This window comes from Patiria miniata, unplaced genomic scaffold (genome assembly GCF_015706575.1).
Source record: "Patiria miniata isolate m_02_andy unplaced genomic scaffold, ASM1570657v1 HiC_scaffold_22, whole genome shotgun sequence".
In the NCBI taxonomy this organism is placed as follows: Eukaryota; Metazoa; Echinodermata; class Asteroidea; order Valvatida; family Asterinidae; genus Patiria; species Patiria miniata.
In genome coordinates, this window is record NW_024037061.1 from 10,540,763 (window position 1) to 10,562,610 (window position 21,848).

At 41.6% G+C, this 21,848-nt stretch overlaps 1 protein-coding gene and 2 pseudogenes across 2 annotated transcripts; 1 reads left to right on the forward strand and 2 right to left on the reverse strand.

The window, feature by feature from the left end:
* The first annotated feature begins 1,618 nt into the window (after positions 1-1,618).
* Positions 1,619-9,420, forward strand: LOC119730502 (development-specific protein LVN1.2-like). Of its 2 annotated transcripts, none has more exons than XM_038203458.1 (6): positions 1,619-1,840; positions 3,196-3,341; positions 3,530-3,614; positions 5,731-5,898; positions 6,537-6,628; positions 8,518-9,420. In XM_038203458.1, the coding sequence occupies exons 1-6, from the start codon at positions 1,741-1,743 to the stop codon at positions 8,572-8,574; spliced, it is 648 nt and encodes a 215-aa protein (XP_038059386.1). In that variant the 5' UTR covers positions 1,619-1,740; the 3' UTR covers positions 8,575-9,420. The 2 variants fall into 2 exon arrangements, with proteins under 2 accessions (XP_038059386.1, XP_038059387.1); XM_038203459.1 differs by lacking the exon at positions 1,619-1,840 and adding an exon at positions 2,403-2,543.
* A 95-nt stretch (positions 9,421-9,515) lies between these two features.
* LOC119730501 lies at positions 9,516-12,784 on the reverse strand (annotated as a pseudogene).
* A 4,636-nt stretch (positions 12,785-17,420) lies between these two features.
* LOC119729925 lies at positions 17,421-21,304 on the reverse strand (annotated as a pseudogene).
* Positions 21,305-21,848: the final 544 nt, after the last annotated feature.

Genomic DNA, 21,848 nt, shown 5'->3' on the forward strand with positions numbered 1-21,848 from the left:
TTTGGCAGCCATTTTTTGGTTAATTCCATTAGAAAGTGTTCGTCTTTAAATATTTAACATTTCCCATGCTTTTCCCAACAACTGAGGGCGCTTTGCTGTGAAGTCATTTCAGGAAGACACTGTTGAGTTGACAGATTTTCTGTTCAAATTGCGAACCCACAATTTGCTTTCTGAAAATATTCTGTGAGAAAAGTGCTTATTGAAGGTACTGCTGCGCTATGTGTACAGACAAGAAACACCAAAGAAAAGAAAATTTACCACAGCGAAAACTCCAAATTCAGGCAACTTTTTTGTGCAGAAATAGCTGCAACATTGCGGTTTCCGCCTGAAATAACATCACACATTTTGCTCATGAATATGAAAATTTGCATTAACATAAAAAACAAAAAGGCACTAAAATTCCCTTGAAAATAAATGAAATTGAAAATTACATTGCATGGACCCCTTAAAGTGAAGACCATCGTTTAAAACCCACGCTGTCGTCTGCTCACTGCCTTTCCTTCCACGAATTTGTTAAATATTACTAAAAAAAATAAAGGTAAGGGGAAAAAATGTCAAATAAGGTCGAGTTCCGATCTCCTAACTACAAGTCGATCGGTCATTCCTCCCCTAAATGTTCTAGATTCGGCGGCGGGTGCATTTTAACACGGGGTTGCATAACCCAGGGTCGACCCCGTTGAGCTATTCAAACACACGCCACGAAACGCGACTGTCGTGCCTATTAGCAGAGTCCGACTTCAAGTGGTCTAGGTACACAAAGAAGAACCAGTATAAAAGATGGTTATATGACTCCATGATAGCATAATTGATTTGTAGGCTTATCCCGCCTAATACTTGTCCCTGTAACACTAATGCTCTATCATTTAGAAGGCAATTGTGTACATTGCATAGTACCATATTTTAAGCGCTTTTCACTATAACACCAACGATCTAACATTTAGAAGGCATCGTGTACATTGCATAGTACCAGTACCATCTTTTAAGCGCTTTTCCCTGTAACACTAACGCTCTATCATTTAGAAGGCAGTTGTACATTGCATAGTATTATAGTTTAGGTGGTAACGATTGTTGTGTTTGTAACTTGCTTTAATCTTGTTTACATGTACCAGTTAAGCTCTCATGAGGGCGCTGTTCATACCCACTGTGACCTTGCCGCTTCTGGCATCCATGTTGGTTTTCGGATTACAATATGAAGTAACACGACAGTTTAAGCTCGTGTCTTGTGTCAATTTATTTCACAAACCTAACATAATTTGGCGACGAGGATGAATCAGATTAACCTCCCAAAAGCAAATCGCTCGTCGGTTCAGTCCCAGCACCTATACCAACTTAATGACGGCACCCGTTGGAATACACGCCGACTTATTCCAACCCCTTCACCTACAGCCACACAGAACGACACACATGATCTTCCATTCTGCTTCCCAATGGAAAACGCAACCCCTGCAACAGCTCAAGCTCCACTACGCCGATCTCAGCGCACCTGCACTGAGCCTCATCACCTAAAGGACTTCGACTGTTCATGAACTGGGATTTTCCAAAGGGGGGAAAATATGTTGTGTTTGTAACTTGCTTTAATTTTGTTTACATGTACCAGTTAAGCTCTCATGAGGGCGCTGTTCTTACCCACTGTAACCTTGCCGCTTCTGGCATCCATGTTGGTTTTCGGATTACAATATGAAGTAACACGACAGTTTAAGCTCGTGTCTTGTGTCTATTTATTTCACAAACCTAACAACGATGGACGTCAAACCGGTGTTGTTTCTGCTGCTGGTTGCAGTAGCATTGAGCCAGGCCCAGAAGAAATGTTGTTTCCCAGACCAATATGAAGCAATGGACGGTGAGTTTGGACACTTGAACCGCGTTCAGTTTCTCAGATCAAATAAACCTGTTAACATGTAATCAGTTTTGGACTGTCTTTCTTTCGCAGAAAAATTGCTCAAAATCTTCCCCTTGAAAATAAATGAAATTGAAAATTACATTGCATGGACCCCTTAAAGTGAAGACCTCCGTTTGAAATCCACGCTGTCGTCTGCTTACTGCCTTTCCTTCGACGAATTTGGTAAATATTACTTTAAAAAAAGGTAAGGGGAAAAGAATGTCAAATAAGGTCGAGTTCCCATCTCCTAAGTACAAGCTGATCGGTCATTCCTCCCCTTTATGTTCTAGATTCGGCGGTGCATTTTAACACGGGGTTGCATAACCCAGGGTCGACCCCGTTGAGCTATTCAAACACACGCCACGAAACGCGACTGTCGTGCCTATTAGCATAGTCAAAGTCCTACTTCAAGTGGTCTGTTTACACAAAGAAGTATAAAAAGAAGGTTACGTGACTCCATGATAGCGTTGTTGATTTGTAGGCTTATCCCGCCCAATACTTCGCTTGTCCGTGACACTAGAAGGCAGTTGTATATTGCATAGTACCATATTTTAGGCGGTAAAGATGGACGTCAAATCGGTATTGTTTCTGCTGCTGGTTGCAGTAGCATTGAGCCAGGCCCAGAAGAAATGTTGTTTCCCAGACCAATATGAATCAATGGACGGTGAGTTTGGAACACTTGAACCGCGTTCAGTTTCTGATCAAATAATCTGTATACATGTAATCAGTTTTGGACTGTAACACTTTCATTCGCAGAAAAATTGCTCCAAATCTTCAGGAGGGTTCACATAAACTAACCTTTTAAACTTTTAGCTCAGTGCACTATACATTTTGAAAAAACAAACAAACAAACAAACAAACAAACAAACAAACAAACACCCCAACAAACAAACAAACACCACAATAAACGTATGTACAATTTTTGGGTTATCGTTACTGGCACCCTAATTTTGATATCACCTTCAATGTTACCTTTCTTCCCAACGATATTATACTTTTGTCAATCCTGGCCAGCTTGGATTGGATTGTTTCTGTTTAGTATTTGTTTACTTTTGTGGATTGCTTGTTGTATCATGTTATTTGGCCGAATAAATTACAATAGTAACAATAATAATTACATGGTATTTTACACCATCTTCAATTTGAGCTAGCAAGATTTCCTGCCATTAATTCTTAATATATATCGCCTTTCCGTGTAATTGCAAACGATCCCAGGTAGCTTTTAAATTAGGCAACTGCACCGGATGAGGCTGTTTTTGACCTGGACACATTTCTTGAAATAAATGTAGCTTTCCCTTTTGGGATTGGATTTACAGGTCTAATTACCGCCACGGTTCAGTCTGGGCAAGGTATGGCTCAGACGTTGGGGGTACAGTTTGCCTTCGATTACACCAACAGACGTGTGGGCGAATTTTTTCAACTGTCCGGCAGTATGTATCAGTATGTCTTAGACTACAACAAGGTAAGCCCGACACTTTTTCATGGACATCGGGCAAGTTCCTGGTGATATCATCTCATATGTCATGTTGGGATTAGTCATTTTGGGGAATCAGTTTAATAGGCAGCGGATAATATTAGTTAAACCAGTGGGATTCACAATCCAACCATGCAACTGAAGTATCCTCTCCTTTTCTTCTCCAAAATGAACAGGGCATCATGTACGTCATCAATCTCACTATGAAGAGTTGCCAGAAAAGTCCACTACCGATAAAGCAAATGCAGCACTGTGTTCCAAGTAAGTGCACACCTAGGGATGTTGGGTGTTAAATTGTTAAATCGTTGACAAGTTTCTCATTTAAGTTTCATACTTACGGTTTAACAACTGTTCTGTTTAAAGTTCTGTAACATACTAGATACTTAAACTTAACAAGAAAATTCAACTCGCCTGGCAAAATAGCAACGTGAAGCAATGATATACAAATCTAAATATCCATGATATTTGTGAGCAGTACTATCAAACCTTAATAAAGCAGGCATGCTAAAAATCCGTTTGGGTTATGTCAGTAAAAAACACTTTGCTACAAAATCTGTTAACGACGTCATACAAGTGACCACATCAGAATACAGCTTGCCCGCGATGTCACAACGAGCTTGTTTCGAGCAGAAGTCTTTAGAATTATACGAAATTTTGTTTTGTTTGAAATACATACTCCTGCTCTTGTAAAGTTTCTTCTGTTTTCAAATTTAGAACATGTATTTAATGTATAAATTGTTCCAAGAACGTTGCTTTCTGATGTTGAACCTTTTTTAACAGTTCCTAAATGTATTATCAAAAGTTTAGATTTAGTATTAAGTGCTAGAACAAATTGCATGAACATTTTATATACATGTAACTATTCATTTAATTCAAGTTTGAAGTCAGTGTAATTTAACCAATCTAAGACTAAAACAGGGAGTTTTAGGCCTACATTGCACTCAGTCCTCTGCCCTCTGCCCAGTCTCTCAGTCCTCTGGCAGTACCATTTAGGGACGGGTTCCTGTACCCTACAGTCTGTTGCAAGCAGTGGATGATTGACAACTCCATGCAATGAGAGTAGTAGACAAGATTTTCTTTTGTTTATGTTTGGCCGAGCGTACCCAACCACGCTACTGTGTATGGTTGATTTTTGTTTTTTGTGACCCGATAAAAGTGTGGGGAGGGGGGGCATGCCCCCCAGTGGAAAGAGTGTGGGGGCAGTGGCCCCCCCCCCCCCCCTGCCCCCCTCCCTGTTCCGCCGCCGGTGTACTCGATCATAAGTACTCAAAAAAACAAAACCAAGTACTCGGCACGTACTCGTAATTTTGTACTCGGACTCGTCCGTTAACTCGACAAATTGTACTCGGTTAACTCGATCCCTGTCGCGCAGTACTCGAAAGAAAATTAGGACTTTTTCGATACTAATTTGTCGATACTAAGCTTTGACCTAAAATTTCACAGAGTGTTTGTGAAAATGATGAAAGTATTGCGCTGTGTTCTTTATCGACTCAAAATAGAGTATTCGTGAATGGGTATTGGAATTATAAGCGCTCGCATTATCGCTGGTGCACAATTTTTTTTTACTGTCTTATTCCTACTGAATACTACAAGAATACCAGCGAATTAAATCGCAACCTTTTCTCCATGGGCTGCATGTGCGTTCATCACACGAGGCATTTTCTAACTAACAAGGCGCGGAGAGATCGTATCCGTGGGGAAAAGGTTGTGCACTTCACTCTTTGTTGGAAACGCGTCACATTCTCTGGCGCATGGCGATGAGTTCAATCCAGACGTAGACATGTCTTCTTGGTCAGAAATTATATCTTGGGGGTTTAGAGATCACAATGAATATTTCGCTAACGGACAGAAGCAGCACAGCGCAGTATGCAAGTCATGTGGGCTGCGGATTTTTAATATGTGTACGTGTTAATTTCTGGGAACACTGGGTAATTATTTTACATATTACATGTAAAGTAACGGTGCTAATTTCCATAATTCTTAAGTTTGAAAATGTAATCAGGATGTACTTGATATCTTTGTACTCGTACTCGGCCCGTACTCGGACTCTGAAAAACTCAAACTCGGATTTTTGGCACAGGACTTGACTAAAAGTACTCGGACTCGGCCTTTACTCGGCACTGTGTGTACTCGGAATACTTGGTACTCCAGTTTTGGTACTCGACTATGGGATGCATCATTACGGCGCCCTGGACAGAGCCATTAAGACCATTGAGACCCTCAGGTACCCATCTGGCGACCTGTGTAGTTTTCACTGCGACTTAGTAATTGTTGTTGCGTACCAGCCATTTTACAAGGACGCAGTGAGAGCGCATATATATATTATGATCGCAGACAATCTGACAGGGCCTTTATAAACCTCTTTATGTTCCTACAGGTAACGCCACTTACGGAGGTTCTTTCTATGCTGGGGATCACAAGTTGACTGCAGACACTTTTAGCTACCCCGTTAACGAAGGACAGGTTGCTGGCAATGTGACCCTGTCTGTCACCAAGGATAACTGCATTCCATTCAGTCTATCGTTCATCGGATCGATGGGTGGAAGTATGTCATTCAACGTTCAATAGTCATGGTTTAACCCTTCGAACAGCTTGCCCCAAAAAAATACGTGGTGAAACCACCATGAGAATTTTATCATATCATGTGTTTCTAGGTCAATAACCCTGCCGTGCCTGTCCATGCACAACATATAGGTCATTCACATGGCCAGGGATTGTTTACAACCTGTCTGGGCTCCTGGCGGGAAAAGACACTGCCAATTTGGACAAAAACTGCTACATTTTCCAAAAATAAATTGATCTGGCAGGAACAATGGGAGTCTGCGCACGTGGGAAACAACACGTGCGCCTCAGCTCTCCAACACAACCGCTGCAATAACTTCTGCGTCGAAAGACGCTGCCAATTTGGACAAAAACTGCTACATTTTCCAAAAATAAATTGATCTGGCAGGAACAAATATCAATTGAAATAGAGAAAAATAACGAAGTAAAAATGTGGACAAGATTCAGTCAATTATTTAGTTTCGAAAAAACAACAACATAAAAATGTGACATAAACTCATCACCACATCTTAATCGGCTCATGCGATCTTTATTCATATTTGTTTTCTGACCGTGTCTACTGTCAAACATTGAAGAAAATTCGTATTGAATAATTGACTTTCTGCACTTGTCTGTTTCTAGATTCTATGTTAAGCGTATCAGGATACGTCAACTATAGCCCAGGGATCCAGGACCCCTCTAAGTACTTCACTATCCCAAACTATTGCCCAACGGTAAGTTCGCTGTCTTGCCGTTACCGTACCCTCAGCTTTTTATCCCCCTAATTTGCGAGAATTATTATTATTAATATTAAAACATAAATTCCATGTTAAACATCTCAAAGCGCTGTTCAAGCATTTCAATAAAATACATCCTAAAAATAATCAAGGTAATAAATCACAAAAGATAAGAGATAAAAAAGATAAAAACACATTCAATTAAAAAACAAAAAGATTTAAAAAGATGAAATTTAAGACGGGACTTAAAGTTCTGAAAGGTATCCAGAGAACAAAATGTAGCCGGTAGTCTATTACATCCAGATATTTTGTTCCTCAAATTTTGAGGAACAAAATATCGCCACAGTAAGCTGTCTTGCTAATTATAGATTAAGATTAACTGCCCCAGAGACTTTCGAATATACAACATGTCCAGTGGATCGAAAATAGAAAAAGATGATTGATATAATCTGGTGCCACACCCTTAAGACCCTTAAAATGACACAAAGAATCTGAAACTCAAAATGTTTCTTGTCCAGGAATCCAATGCAAACCTTCTAAACTTTAATTACCACCAAGTTAATGTGTAATGAGAACGGGCATATCCATTTAATATGTTACCGTGTTTCCTCTTGTGTCCGTTGATCTAGTAAACCTCCACGTCAGGTATCGTGGTTTTTTCTCTATTTCCTCAACCGACTTAACATCATTATACAGGGTGTCCCCCCCCCCCAAAAAAAAGGAAAAGACAAAAAAAGAATGTCCCTCTGGAGGATGTACAGAATTCTCGTAAATCATGAAGCCAATTTCAAATTCAATTATATAGTTGAAGAGTGTTACAACTGATAATGTACTAACCAACGGGTACTGTATCACTAACCGACAATGTAACAGAAATTGAACGATAGTGTAGTAAAAATGTACTACACTATCAGTCGATTTTTGTTACATTATCGGTCCTAACCGATAATGTAACAAAAATTGACTGATAGTGTAGTAACATTTACTACACTATCGGTCAATTTCTGTTACATTATCGGTTAGTGATACAGTATCGGTCAATTTGTGTGACATTATCGGTTTGTGATACATTATCAATTGGTTACTACATTATCAGTTGTAACAGAGCGAGTTTCATCAGCTTTGTGCAAGAGAGCGAGATTTAAACGCCATACGAAAAATACTTAGTTTCAGAATTTGCCACTTTCGACTTGACGTCCTCCAGTGTCGATACAGCGCTGGAGGACGGGGCTGAAGCCATGTTCTAAAGATTGAAGCTTCTGGATGAATGCAGGATCACTCCTGATGTCCTTGCCAATGATCGAGGACAAACGAGGACGATCGAGGAGGTGTGCAATGACATCAGGGTGGTCCTGTATTCCTTCAGACACTTCCAGTCGCAGCACGTGGCTCAAGCCCTGCCTCCAGCGCTGTATCGACATTGGAGAAAGTCTAGTCGAAAAGTGGTTGATTCTTAAAGTGAGAATTCGTATGGCGTTTACATATCACCCTCATGCACAAAACTAATGAAACTTTCTCCATAATTTTGTCATGCCACATTTACGTGTGCCACATTTTTACTTCCATTGGAAGACAACAGAGTTAATAATAGTCCAAAATAGGACAGGTTTTTTTTGGCACGTAGGGTATGTATTGTTAAACTATTAATGGTCTTTTGTGTTACATTAATGGTCTTTTCAAAACCACTGAACCAAATTCAACAATAACTACACACAAGAAAGACAAACTATTTGGGCTCATCAATAATTGGATTTTGAAATTGTCTTCATGAATTACGAGAATTCCCTGCATCATCCGGAGGGATTTTTTGGGGGTCACCCTGAATAACATCTTCAAAGTATCTAAAATTCTGATTGCCAAACCAATTTCTTTTGCCTTCTCAACAGTTCTTCACTCCGGAACCGAAAGAGGGACATGCTTTCATCATGCCGTTCCTGCTGTGAGTGCGCAATCTATCGGCCGATCGAATTTAAGTCTAGAATCAATTCGAAATCAGTTGCTAAAGTTTAGTTTGGCTTAGCCAGTAAAATACTTTCGACAATAAGGATTCAAATCAGAATGACTTGTGACTCTTGTTCTCTCGAAATTCCGTCTTCACATTAGTTTTGCTTGTTTGCACATCTAATTTTGCTGGTTTCAATATTTGCTGCGATTTTTGTAGAATTAAAAAACAAAATTATGAATACAAATAGAGGAATTGCTTATTGTACGGAACTATCTTCGTAATCCGATCTTGAAGAGTTCGTGAATGTATAGAAAATGTCCACTTGAAGTGGAAAATACAGATGTTACCACCGACTGAAGCTCCTGTTGATAATTGACAAGTTGTCTATACAGATCATTTCACACTTAGTCATTAGGTCATGACACCAACTATGAAGTCAGGAAAAAGAAAAGTGCATTTCAACAAACCTAACTTTAACGTTTGTGAGTGAAATGTTTTTGTTTCAGTCAGCAAAGGCCTAATGGACACGTGACCAAAAATATTAATTTGGCTTACATTGTTTACATTGTTTAAAGATGATGCAAAAATCAAGACAAAAGTTGCAACAACTGAGCAGAAGATGTTCAATGGTAGAAAACCTGACGTAAAACTGCAGATAATGCACATGGGAACAAGACACCTAGTTTCAAAATGGAGTTGATTATTCTGAATGACTGCTTTATTTCAATAATGTTGAAATATTTTTTCTAATCGTGGCATAATGCAATACGTAGCTGACACAATGTGTACTTAGAATGCGAGTTTTAATTGAGATTAAATAAAATAGTATTTGCAACTTTAACATTAATACAATGGTTTTGACGTCGGATGTGTTGAGCGCGTTCGTTGTAAACCACCAGTCTGCATGGTGCAGCCCATTAAAAAGGCCCCAAATTGCCTACGCCGGCTAAGTCGGCCTTTACACGGTCAATTGAGAGCTTTTGGTCCCTGCACATGAAGGCTATAATAGCAGCGAAGAGATTTCAGCTCTAAAGTGGTCTTTGAACGGTCAGTCCGACGCGAAATGTTCTAGTTTCGGCGGTGCATTTTAACGAACAACACGGGGTTGTATAACCAGGCCTGGATTAAGTGTTTCGTAGGCACTAGGCACTAGTGTTCCGTAGACCCCTTTCCGCCCTAGGCACCGGCACCAAATACATGTTGATGATATTAATGTTCAGGCCTGGATAAACTGGTATAGGTCCTATAGATCTAAGCCTGCTGGCGATAAGAGCGTCAATCGCTTCTCAAAAGTGGGGTCCCAAATTTGGCGATCGTGTACAAACATTATAGGCCTATGGCAGGTCTTCTTAAAAAGACCAAACAAAAGAGGGACAATAAGGGGTCCCCGATTGCTAGCAAATACACTTGAATATGTGGGTAGGGCTATTTATGTGTTTTATGGCACACTGCGGTATTTTCATGGGCCCCAAATTTTGCGTTGGCCCTAGGCGTAGTGCCTCCTACTGAGCCTATTGGATAATGCGGGCCTGTGTATAACCCAGTCCACGGCGATCACCCGCCTGTTACTGCCCGCGTATCCCTCGATCTGCATGCCAAAAGGAACACCGCTACGCCGTGCAAACCCGCCAGGAATAACCAGCGAAGTGTTGTTGCAGTTGCTGCCGAAGTCGACATTCTGCGTGATCAGCCTCCGGAGCTCGGTATTTCGATCCTCGAAAGCGCGTAAGGTAGGCGGCGGGATCTTGTTGGCCGGGACAATGATGCAGTCCAGGCGGTGGTCCTCGAAGTAGGTCCTCAAATTCTTCCTGGCCTCTTCCATGGTAGCCATTGCGTTCTTGCATTCCTTCTCGGTTGGACGATTCTCCATCGCGTATTGAAACAGTTCCTTTACATCTGGGGAGGCGATCTTGTCGATGATGCTTTGCACAGTGACGTCATGGCCGTGGTAGCTCAGATACTCCTCCAGCAGAGGTATGGTCTCTTGGTTGATGGTGAAGTATATTTCTGGCAACTCCCTCAATCCGGGAACCTCTGGCACCTCTACAATCCCAAAGCCTTTCTCCTTCAGCCTGACCAAAAATAGCTCTGCGTACTCCTCCACTTCGGCGTTTAGACCTTCCCAGAACTGAGGTCGGGGCACCCCGATCCTGATCTGCCCCGGTTCCAGTTCGTCGTGGGGTTCCTCTCCCGTCATGATGCAGTCGAGGATCGCTATATCCACGGCGCTGCGTACCAGGGGACCCACTGAGTCTCTCACATGAGACAACTTGGCACCGTAATCAGCCGGCTAGCGATCGCTGGTCGGTCGCAGACCGAAGATCCCGCTGTACGAGGAGGGTATCCGGATCGACCCACGAGTGTCAGTACCTAGGGCAGCCGGGACGATGTCTGCAGAGACCGCCGCTACTTCCCCCGCAGGTGTAGTCAAAATTGTGGAATTTGTGGCACGGCCCTTTATGAGCGTTGCAGCTTCAGATTCCAAAAGCCAGCTCGTGCATGTTAGCTCGACCGGCGTGGATGGCCCCGGCATCGAACAACCTCCGAGCGACCTCGGCCGTGTGTTTGGGCTTCAGGCCGTCAAGACCAGGGGTACCTGCTTCGGTAGGCTCGCCTTCGATGTCGATGTTATCCTTCATGGCAATCGGGATGCCTTCCATGGATGATTCGTCTTGTGTAGGCCTCGCATGTCAAGGTGCCGTCACTGAAGCGCTGCAGAAGGTCCTTGATGCCTAATCGGTACATCTTTGAAGCTACGAAAATTATGACAAGAATAGATCGGGAATCACAATCACAAGTCACAGCAGGGGCATGTCTATTTGTTTCCATGAGTTGGAGAATGGTATTAGCTCACTGAGAAATCAAGATTATTACTAGGGGTTGGGGACATCAATCGATGTTTCGAGTGCTGTACATTATTGTGTAGTCATAAAACCGCGTAGCTGTATTCAAGGCATTTCTTATTTCATTGACTACATGGCACTTTAGAGTGGCTCATTTGCAGCTATCCAAAAAGTTGGTTGGACACCAGAAAGTCCAAATTTTGCTGAATAAAAAAAATCCTCAGTGAAAACGACATGCACATTTTCGTAATCATGCACTGAAAAATTGCCTGGGTTAATTTTACCAAAGTATGGGTGACAACTAGAACTACCCAATTAAGTTGGGTTCTGTAATCGTTTGTTTGGGTTAGAATTTCTGCTAAATTCAACCAAAACGTGTGGTCATCCAAGACCAAAATTTAATTTGGTCTTGTATGACTACAACTTTTGGTTGAATTTAACATAAATCATAACCCAAACAATTGGTTATAGAACAACCCAAGTTTGGGTAGTTCCAGTTTTCACCCTTTCTTTGGTAAAATTAACCCAGGCAATTTTTCAGTGTGGGCCCGACAAAATCAACTTCACTGCATGCTCGACAGTGACTGTGCCCCCATGATATTCATGATGTGGGCATACTGAATGCAGACCTTCCTTCTCAAAATCACAGCACATGATTTAAAATGATTTATGGATCACTAAAATTAAACGGCCTACCTTAATTTCTTGTGAATGTCAAAAGTCCAAATGTGGCTTTGCCTATGTCAGCTTTATCAGCCGTTTGAATGACGTTGTTATTTGAACGAAATCTGTCCATAAAAAAATCAGCTTGACCACTTGGCTCAATACCGCATCACGAGCTAAGTAACAGCGTGGATGTAGAGCTATATAGATCTAGGAACTATACCCTATGCCAACAATGGTCTATCACAAAAGCAAACCTGATGAATACCTCGACAAGTGAGTTACACTAAGGTTACAACGCCGACCAGTGGTAGCCAGCCAACTGACCCCATTGACCAGAGGCTTACATCAAGGGATCACATCAAAAGTTCACTCGCATTACAAGTTTGTAATATTTGGAGGAGTGTGGCCATCTGAGAAAATCTGAGAGATACCCAATGAGATATAATTTATTTGGTCAATGGTCCATGCACTGTGCCGATGTCGGATCCTGGCTCGTGGACTTTGTACTTGTATACTGACCATCCATGACTTTGTAGGAATTAGTTATACTGTCCTACTTTAGCTCCGAGTTAATTGCGAGTTAATTGACTCACCAAGTTGAAGTATATAAACAGCCAAAACTGGGCCGAGTCCATGCACAACGCAACGCGAACGGGGCAACTGCCCGCGCCGTGAATGCGGGGCGAGTTGGTTTTAACTCACGTGGTCAATATGCACACAAAGTTCGGTCAATAAACACAGGGGCGGATCCAGGATTTTCAAAAGGGGGGGGGGCACAAAAACTTTGTGCGCGTTGCACACATAACGAGACTGAATTGCGAAATCCCTTGCGGGCGGGGTTGAGGGCACTGGAAGCTCTACGATTTTAGATGTTCTCTCCTACATCATGAGTATTTTAAGAGCAAAATTCACAACGTTTATTTTTTAATTTTAATAAAATATAGAATTTAAAGTCACTGTTGATGTTAGTTGAAAATGAACCCCAAAATTGGAAGGTGCTGATGACAGCCCCCGGGTGAAAAAAAATGAACATGTGTTATTTTGCGAGCGAACTGAGCGAGTGAGCCAAAAAAAGTCATGTTATACTATTAAAACATACATTTCTACCCAGAAATTTGCCTTGCAAACAAAGAAAATAAAATAAATTGAATTTCATTAGGGGACAGCCTGCCCCAAGCAGCCCCTACCCCCACCCCACCCCATTTTGGTTGACGTTATTGTCGTTTTATTTTTTATTTTTTTTGCTTCCATCATCATTAATAATATCCTTTTCGTTTTGCCCCTCTCCTGGTGTTTTCTTTCTTTTACCATGTAATACAATTGGTGATTTTAGTTCAATTCGTATTTTCTCCATTATCATCCCGTTTGTCTGGGTGTGTGTGTGTGTGTGAGCTTGTCTTACATACGCAGTGTGGACTTCCGAACAAAAGACGTCCACATAATGTAGGTAGCAGCGACGAAGTGTGGACTTGCCCACGTCCACACAGTGTTTCCCCATTTCTGGAAAACAGGTTTAGAGGCATTTTTGGGTTAGGTTTATCTGTAGCAGAATGAAGAGAAACACTAAAGGGAATCATTGAAAAAAAATTGGGTTGTAAGAGTTTTCACAGTTTGAGAAAAATGAGTTTTTCCACTGGTGTTCCTTAACTACACGAAAAGAAAGGAAAGTCCACACTAGGTATGTGAAACAAGTCTGGGTGTGTGTGTGGGTTTGTTTATGGTGTAAATCGAACTCGCGCGGATGTGATTGGCTTCACTTTTGAGGTGAATTACACCAGATCTCCAACAGCTGTCCATAATATTATTCCATGAGCTTGATTTGTATGGTGTGATACATTCATTCAACAACTGAGCTCCTTGTTGAGCTCCTCGGTGAATTTAGGAAAGTGACTGACAGAGCTTAACTCACGAAGCCCCGATTCACTGCCTGATTATAGCCGAGGCCATGCATTAGAATTTCCCTTGCACTCAATTCATTTGACTAACAATTGTGCAAACTGCAGATCTCATTCAAATATGTTACCATGGGTCAGAAGTCTTCAGAAAATGAGTGGTAACAAGCATTTTGATGGACATTTCGAAAAAAAAAAGGGGTGATAACACCTAAAAAGCAGCCACCGCTGCAATTAGCTATATATTTTCCAATGCGGGAGGTATATACCTTGCCAAAAATGACGATTATTCCCTTCATTTGATACCGGTTGCCAAAATTTTGGACCGAGGCTGATGGCCTAAGGGAACAGGGGAAACAGCGGCTTAGTTGGTGGGAAAAACAGCACTAAGGCATGTTAGGCCCACCCCCCCACCCCCCGCTGAGCAGGTGAGTCTCCCCGAGGCCCCCCCCCCCACGGCTGAACAACTCAACCGGCCCAGAACATTTCTCTGTCCCAATTCCTTTTAAAAATGTTGTATAACTTATAAGCCTGCTGAGTATTACATTACGAATAGTCTTTACAAACAAAAAGAAGAAATAAAACTTACCGATTTCAAAACCATCTCGATTGTCATAAAAAATTTGATGATATTAGCAAAATTTTCCCGTAGCGTTTAAACGTTTAGTCAAAACTTCAAAAAGACTGCCGTCTGTGTCCCAGTATAATGTGTGGTAACTGCGGTCACATATATACTTACTTTGTATATACACTTGTATACACTTTAACCACCATTTTTTCCATGTTCTTTTGAAGTCTGCAGGCTAAATAATTTAAGACGAAATGAATCGTCTGCATTCTGCAAGCGTTGTCGAATCACTTCAAGAAATGTCAAGGCCTGAGGAAAATCGTTCATTTGTATTTTTTTGGGGGGGGGGGGGCTCCGATTTTCTTGAAAAGAAAACAAAAAAACCAACCTTTTATTTAACGGAAATGCAAACTGCATCCAAATTCCAATTTCCAAAATATGAAAACTTTGCCTGCACACATTTCCCGAAAGCGGCAGCATTCCTGAGCTGCCGCTTTCACATACAAGGTTTCAAAATAGTCATATACAAGATTTCTGGCTACGCAACCGGCAGTCCCAGGCATCACAGGGGAGCCTCCTAGCAACAGTATTTCTAAGCAACCAGGTTGGAATGTGATGGGCTTGCAGCCATGCACCTGTGGCTCAGATAGCTAATCACTCCAGTTGCGCGTGGAAGGAAGTCATATTCATGAAAGCAGACGGTCCGTGATGAAAGCAACCAATGGCATATTTATTTGCCGGGAACCGGCTCATTTCATTGGCTGAGATACTATCATCACTGTTTATCATCTAAGAATCTTCCAATTACTGGCGGCAAGTTCTCAAAGGCCTTAAAGTTCGGTGGCCTACAGCTGAACCGAAATGTATATGCTTTGTAACGAACAAGAGTGGCATTGTATCAATTTGAACAATGCGGCTATCAATCATTCTCTGGAAAGGCTTTTCGGAGCTGAGATTTTATTTGGGCATTTTTTTCTTCTCAGAGACAGGGGAAAACTTTATGCGAGAAATGTGGGAAACTGAATTGAACGTGAAATTTCACCTCCGCGTTGTGTACATGCACATAGATAAACGATTGGGGGATGATATTCCAAGTCCAAATAATTCATTAAATGTAGGGCTCCCGATGTCTCTTTTTCGTAGTACGATTTTATTCTTCGCTTATTTAAAAAATAAAACTGCATGGCCTACATTATTTTTGTAAATGTTACTCTAGAATATAATTATTTCGGAATACATTTTGAAATTAAGTTTGAAGTCAAAGGCTGTTGATACTCTTATTCGTATTCCTTTTAAAATTAGGAAAAACTAAGCATAATTCGCATTAAAATTTCCCCTGGAATCTACAAAACAATTAACTGAGAGTTCAGAACTTAATGGGCTAGGGTGTTTGAAATCGTTTTACTTTAAAAATAAATCGAGAGAACAAGACATACTAAATCGTATTAAAATAACCCCTATTTATTTGATGTCTCTCTCTTTCTGAGGCCGGGACAATATAAAAGGGATGGCGATTAATTCTTCGTGTATTTAAAAAATAAAACGCATGGCCTACATTATTTCGTGAAAATGTTTTACTCTAGAATATATTTTGGAATATATTTTGACGCTATTATTTGAGGGATGTTGTTAATCCTGATCATATTCATTTAAAAATTAAAAAAACGAGCATAATTCGTATTAAATTTCCCCTGGAATCTACAAAAGAATTAACTTAGAGTGCAAAGTTTAACGGGCTAGTTTTTTTTTAAATCATTTTGCTTTAAAAAAAAACATTTAGAGAACCAGACGTAAATCTCTCTCTGAGGTCGGGAAAATAAAAAAGGGGATGACGATTTTATTCTTCATTTATTAAAAAAAAAACATGGCCTACATTATTTCGTGTACCGGTACATGTTCTACTCTAGAATATATTTTGGAATATATTTTGACATGAAGCATTAAATGCAAGTGCTGTATTAAATGTGCCCCCTATTTATTCCAGCCGGGAAATATAAAAGTGTCTTATAAAAATATATTCTTGCTTTGAAAGAAATTTTGAGACAATGATTGACAGGCGACCTTCAAAACTTATACATTGTATATTTGTGTTGATAATTATGTATGATAGTTATGTTCAAAGCGACTGATTTGATGACCGCCCGTCCGCCCGCCATAATGACTCCTCAAAACCGAAAAAGATAGCCATGTTCTCAAAGGGATGTATTTAATGCCCGCCCGCCTTAAGACGACTCGTTAAAAAAGAAAGAAAAAAAACCAAAACAGTTGCGAAAAGGGGGGGGGGGGGCACGGGATGGGTGTGCCCCCATCTGGATCCGCGCGTGAATAAACACTCACAAAAATCCACGAGAGAAGCTTGGATTGCTCACTGGAATAGCTCTGCCGATGTTTAATAAATCATGTAAAGAATAGTGTTGATTCTAGCTTGTAACTTCCAAGCGAAAGTATAGGAAATGCACTGTAAATATTGCGTGTGTGACAGAAAACTAGTAGACGGACGATAACGAAACGAAACTGAATGCATGAAGGTTGACCTCTGAACTACATGTAACATATATACAAAATGCGTTAAAGGCGCAGTACAGTGAAACTTAAAGTGAACGCTACAGCTTCAACAATACAAAGTGCTTGCGTATATATGAACTATATCTTGTTCAAACTTAAGCAGTCCACAGTGACTGAAGTCCAATTTGACAGTGGACAGTCGAATTTCAATCAGTAAAGATCAGCAATATTAAATCAAAGTCTATTTTGCTAGTGACAACAAATAATTGTTGAAAGAAACTGAAGCCATCGTGTCCGAATAAGGTAAGAATTAACACCCAACACTGTTCAACCGCCGAACGTTATGAAATAATTTTGTGGCGATCACTGATTGAGAATAAAATGTCTTGAAGGACATATAGTTTTTATTTAATAAACTTGAGGGACTCGCTTTCATTTGCAAACAAATCTAAAATGACCATTAATGAGAACTGTATTCAAGCAAACCCTAATCATTTTCGTTGTCACGCAAGTAGGCAATGTAAAAATAAACGTGTTCGAACAAGGGGACCTATAGGTATGAAAATGCCGGATGTGAAAGGTCGGACAGTACAATTCGTTTTTACCCATGCATCTTCACCTGACTTCTCATCATTTTATTCTTGTGGAAAGTCAAGATAAATTTCCAGCATTATTGTTTCTTAGGGTGATTACGGTTAGAAATCGTTCTGTCACAATTGTTAGCAAAAGCAATGGCAACCCGGTGGAAAATGCTCATAGAGTGGTCGTGCGAAGGGTCCGGAAGCTCAATAGGGCTTACATTCAGGCTCTATTCGCTTCGCATTCGCAAGACATATGAACCGGCCTCCACCAATTTAAAAGTCTGTACAGTTCCAGCTCTATTTCCATAAACGTTTTCCAAATATGTATGAGGACATTAATATTGAGTCCAAGGCCCGTGATAGTTCGTTGTTTTAATGTTTACAAGTTCAACGCTTTCTCAATAGCTACTGCCACGGCGATCACACGCCTGTCACTGCCTGTGTATCCCTCGATCTGCATGCCAAAAGGAACACCGCTACGCCGTGCAAACCCACCAGGAATAACGAGCGAAGGGTTGTTGCAGTTGCTGCCGAAGTCGTCATTCGGCGTGATCAGGCTCTGGAGCTCGGTATTTCGATCCTCGAAAGCGCGTAAGGTAGGCGGCGGGATCTTGTTGGCAGGGACCAGGATGCAGTCCAGGTGGTGGTCCTCGAAGTACGTCCTCAAATTCTTCCTAATCTCTTCCCTGGTAGCCATTGCGTCCTTGCATTCCTTCTCGGTTGGACGATTCTCCATCGCGTCTTGAAGCTGTTCCTTTACATCTGGGGAGGCGATCTTGTCGATGATGCTTTGCACAGTGACGTCATGGCCGTGGTAGCTCAGATACTCCTCCAGCAGAGGTATGATCTCTTGGTTGATGGTGAAGTATATTTCCGGCAACTCCCTCAATCCGGGAACCTCTGGCACCTCTACAATCCCAAAGCCTTTCTCCTTCAGCCTGACCAAAAACAGCTCTGCGTACTCCTCCACTTCGGCGTTTAGACCTTCCCAGAACTGAGGTCGGGGCACCCCGATCCTAATCTGCCCCGGTTTCAGTTCCTCGTGGGGTTCTTCTCCCGTCATGACGCAGTCGAGGATCGCGATATCTACGGCGCTGCGTACAAGGGGACCCACTGAGTCTCTCACATGAGACAACTTGGCACCGTAATCAGCCGGCCAGCGACCGCTGGTCGGTCGCAGACCGAAGACCCCGTTGTATGAGGAGGGTATCCGGATCGATCCACGAGTGTCAGTACCCAGGGCAGCCGGGACGATGTCTGCAGAGACCGCCCCTCAGCTGCCGCCGCTACTTCCCCCGCAGGTGTAGTCAAAATTGTGGAAGTTGTGGCACGGCCCTTTATGAGCGTTGCAGCTTGAGATTCCAAAAGCCAGCTCGTGCATGTTAGCTCGACCGGCGTGGATGGCCCCGGCATCGAACAACCTCCGAGCGACCTCGGCCGTGTGTTTGGGCTTCAGGCCGGCAAGACCAGGGGTACCTGCTTCGGTCGGCTCGCCTTCGATGTCGATGTTATCATTCATGGCGATCGGGATGCCTTCCAGAGGCCGGTTGGTCTTGTTCCTGTACTTGGCATCTGCCTCCTGGGCATCCTTCAGCATCCGATCCGTATTCATGGAGACGAAGTAGTTGAAGACTTTTAGGTCCTGGGCTCGTTGGATGACTCGTCTTGTGTAGGCCTCGCATGTCAAGGTGCCGTCACTGAAGCACTGCAGAAGGTCCTTGATGCCTAATCGGTACATCTTTGAAGCTACGAAAATTATGACAAGAATAGATCGGGAATCACAATCACAAGTCACAGCAGGGGCATGCCTATTTGTTTCCATGATTTGGAGAATGGTATTAGCTCACTGAGAAATCCAGATTATTACTAGGGGTCGGGGACATCAAACGATGTTTCGAGTGCTGTACATGCAGTTGTATAGTCATAAAACCGCGTAGCTGTATTCAAGGCAGTTCTTATTTCATTGACTACATGGCACTTTAGAGTGGACCATTTGCAGCTATCCAAAAAGTAACCAACCAAATTATTGTTAAAAGCCTACATGGTTTAAAGAAAGTAATGACAATAAACTCCCTGTGAAATTATTTCTTCTGGCACGCTGTCATTTTGAAGAAAACTATAAAAGAAAGTCATTTCCTGAGAGAAATGAGAACCCTGTCCCTAATGCTGATTTTTGGGATTGAGTCACGAGAGGGCGCAATTCAAAATATGACATGCAATTTTTTAACTGAAATCGAGAATAGTGTGTTTTCTCGAAATGTACAGAATTCACAGAGCTAAAATTTCACCGGGTTAGTTGTTAATCTGTCTTTAGATTTTGAAAACTTTTGTTGCTTCAAATGAATAGAAGGCAAAAATGAATTGTCCATTCTACATTGTCCCACTCCCCCCCCCCTTCTCCTTTTGCTTGAACTCCCCCTTCCATTGCTTTATCACCGGATGATGATGATGAAAAGACAATTCCTGAACTCGGTCGTCGGTAAAAGCCAGGGGGATATGAGTATATGAGTACACTACTTGATGTGCATATCCTAATGGTATCGTGGGAGTGATGATCGTTTTGGCCGTATTCTCTCTCCCCTCCCCCCGGCACCAAAACATTAGGACTTTAAATCCTCCTCATGGAATATGTTAATTAAATGCGTGGCTGAAAGACGGTCACGTGACAGACTAAAATGGAACGTGACAGACTAAAATGGAACTCGGGTGTGATCTGGAATTTGGACCTGCATGTTTATCATGTCTCTTTGCATTGAGGACTATTGGATAGTTATCCTTACAATACAACATTTAAAGCCTATGGCTTCATTTTTTCCTATCCTGTGTATAAAAACTGCGACATGCGTGACAAGGCCCGGATGCTGATTTTCTTTTACGGAGTCAACATTTCATAACACACCGGGTGCGGTGCACCTTCCGGGGGTAGGCCCGTACTGCAACTCTTTTCAACGTGAATTGATGAATCCGTTTGAAGTGGTATTCCACAGTAGGTCTTAATAATGTTAATAGTATTTATATATAATACCCGAATTGATCATTTGGTTTCAAAAGTTCCCGTGTAAAGATGCATGGTCGCCAGTCTCTGAACGCAAGTTGTATATATACTCAACTGGGTACAAGACTAGGACACGCCACACCTATTCTTTCCAGTTACAACTGCACGATTCCTTATCCTTCTCCTCACCCATTCAAAACACCTTTTCTTCTGGCCATAGTTTCATTTTTAGAAGTCATGAAATGGTATTACCAGTTGTGGGGTCCACACATACGCAATGAAGAGGTCAAATAGGCTACATTGTTGGACACCCGAAAGTCCAAATTTTGCTGAATAATAAAATCCTCAGTCCCGCACTCCCCCCCCCCCCCTCCCCAATCATATGGCCCCGTGAGGTTTAATTCGTGAAATTGACATGCACAAGTGATTTTCGTAATCATGGGCCCGACAAAATCCACTTCACTGCATGCTCGACAGTGACTGTGCCCCCATGATATTCGTGATGTGGGCATACTGAATGCAGACCTTCCTTCTCAAAATCACAGTACATGCATTTAAAATGATTTATGGATCACTAAAATTAAAAGGCCTACCTTAATTTCTTGTGAATGTCAAAAGTCCAAATGCGGCTTTGCCTATCAGCTAAATATCAGCCGTTCGAATGATGTTCTTATTTGAACGAAATCTGTCTATAAACAAATATGGCAACTTGAACATTGAACTTGAAGCTCAATACCGCATCACGTGCTCAGTAACCTTAGTAGTAGTAGTAGTAGAAACATTTATTTCAATGTTGCCATTTCCACACAATAACATGTTACAATGCCGTGTAAACATATTATACAGAGCAAAATGCAAGGAGTTATGTAATTGTGTATAATAATGTACATGGATCAATACTAGAACAAATTTACGACAACATTTAGGTATAAGGTGAAGCGTCACGCTTTTGTACCCTAACCTATCGACAGACAAGTGGACATGACCAAGAAAAACAGAGACAGTGACAAAGGACAAAATGGACAACAGTGAGACACACAAAGACACAACCTAGAAAAACACAAACTGGTATGAAACGAGGGCATACATCTAGATTCATAAATTATAACTAGTTATTCGAATAAACGTAGAAAAAAAACACAAACTGGTATGAGACGAGAGCATACATCTAGATTCATAAATTATAACTAGTTGTTCGAATACGAATTGAGTAGATGTGATC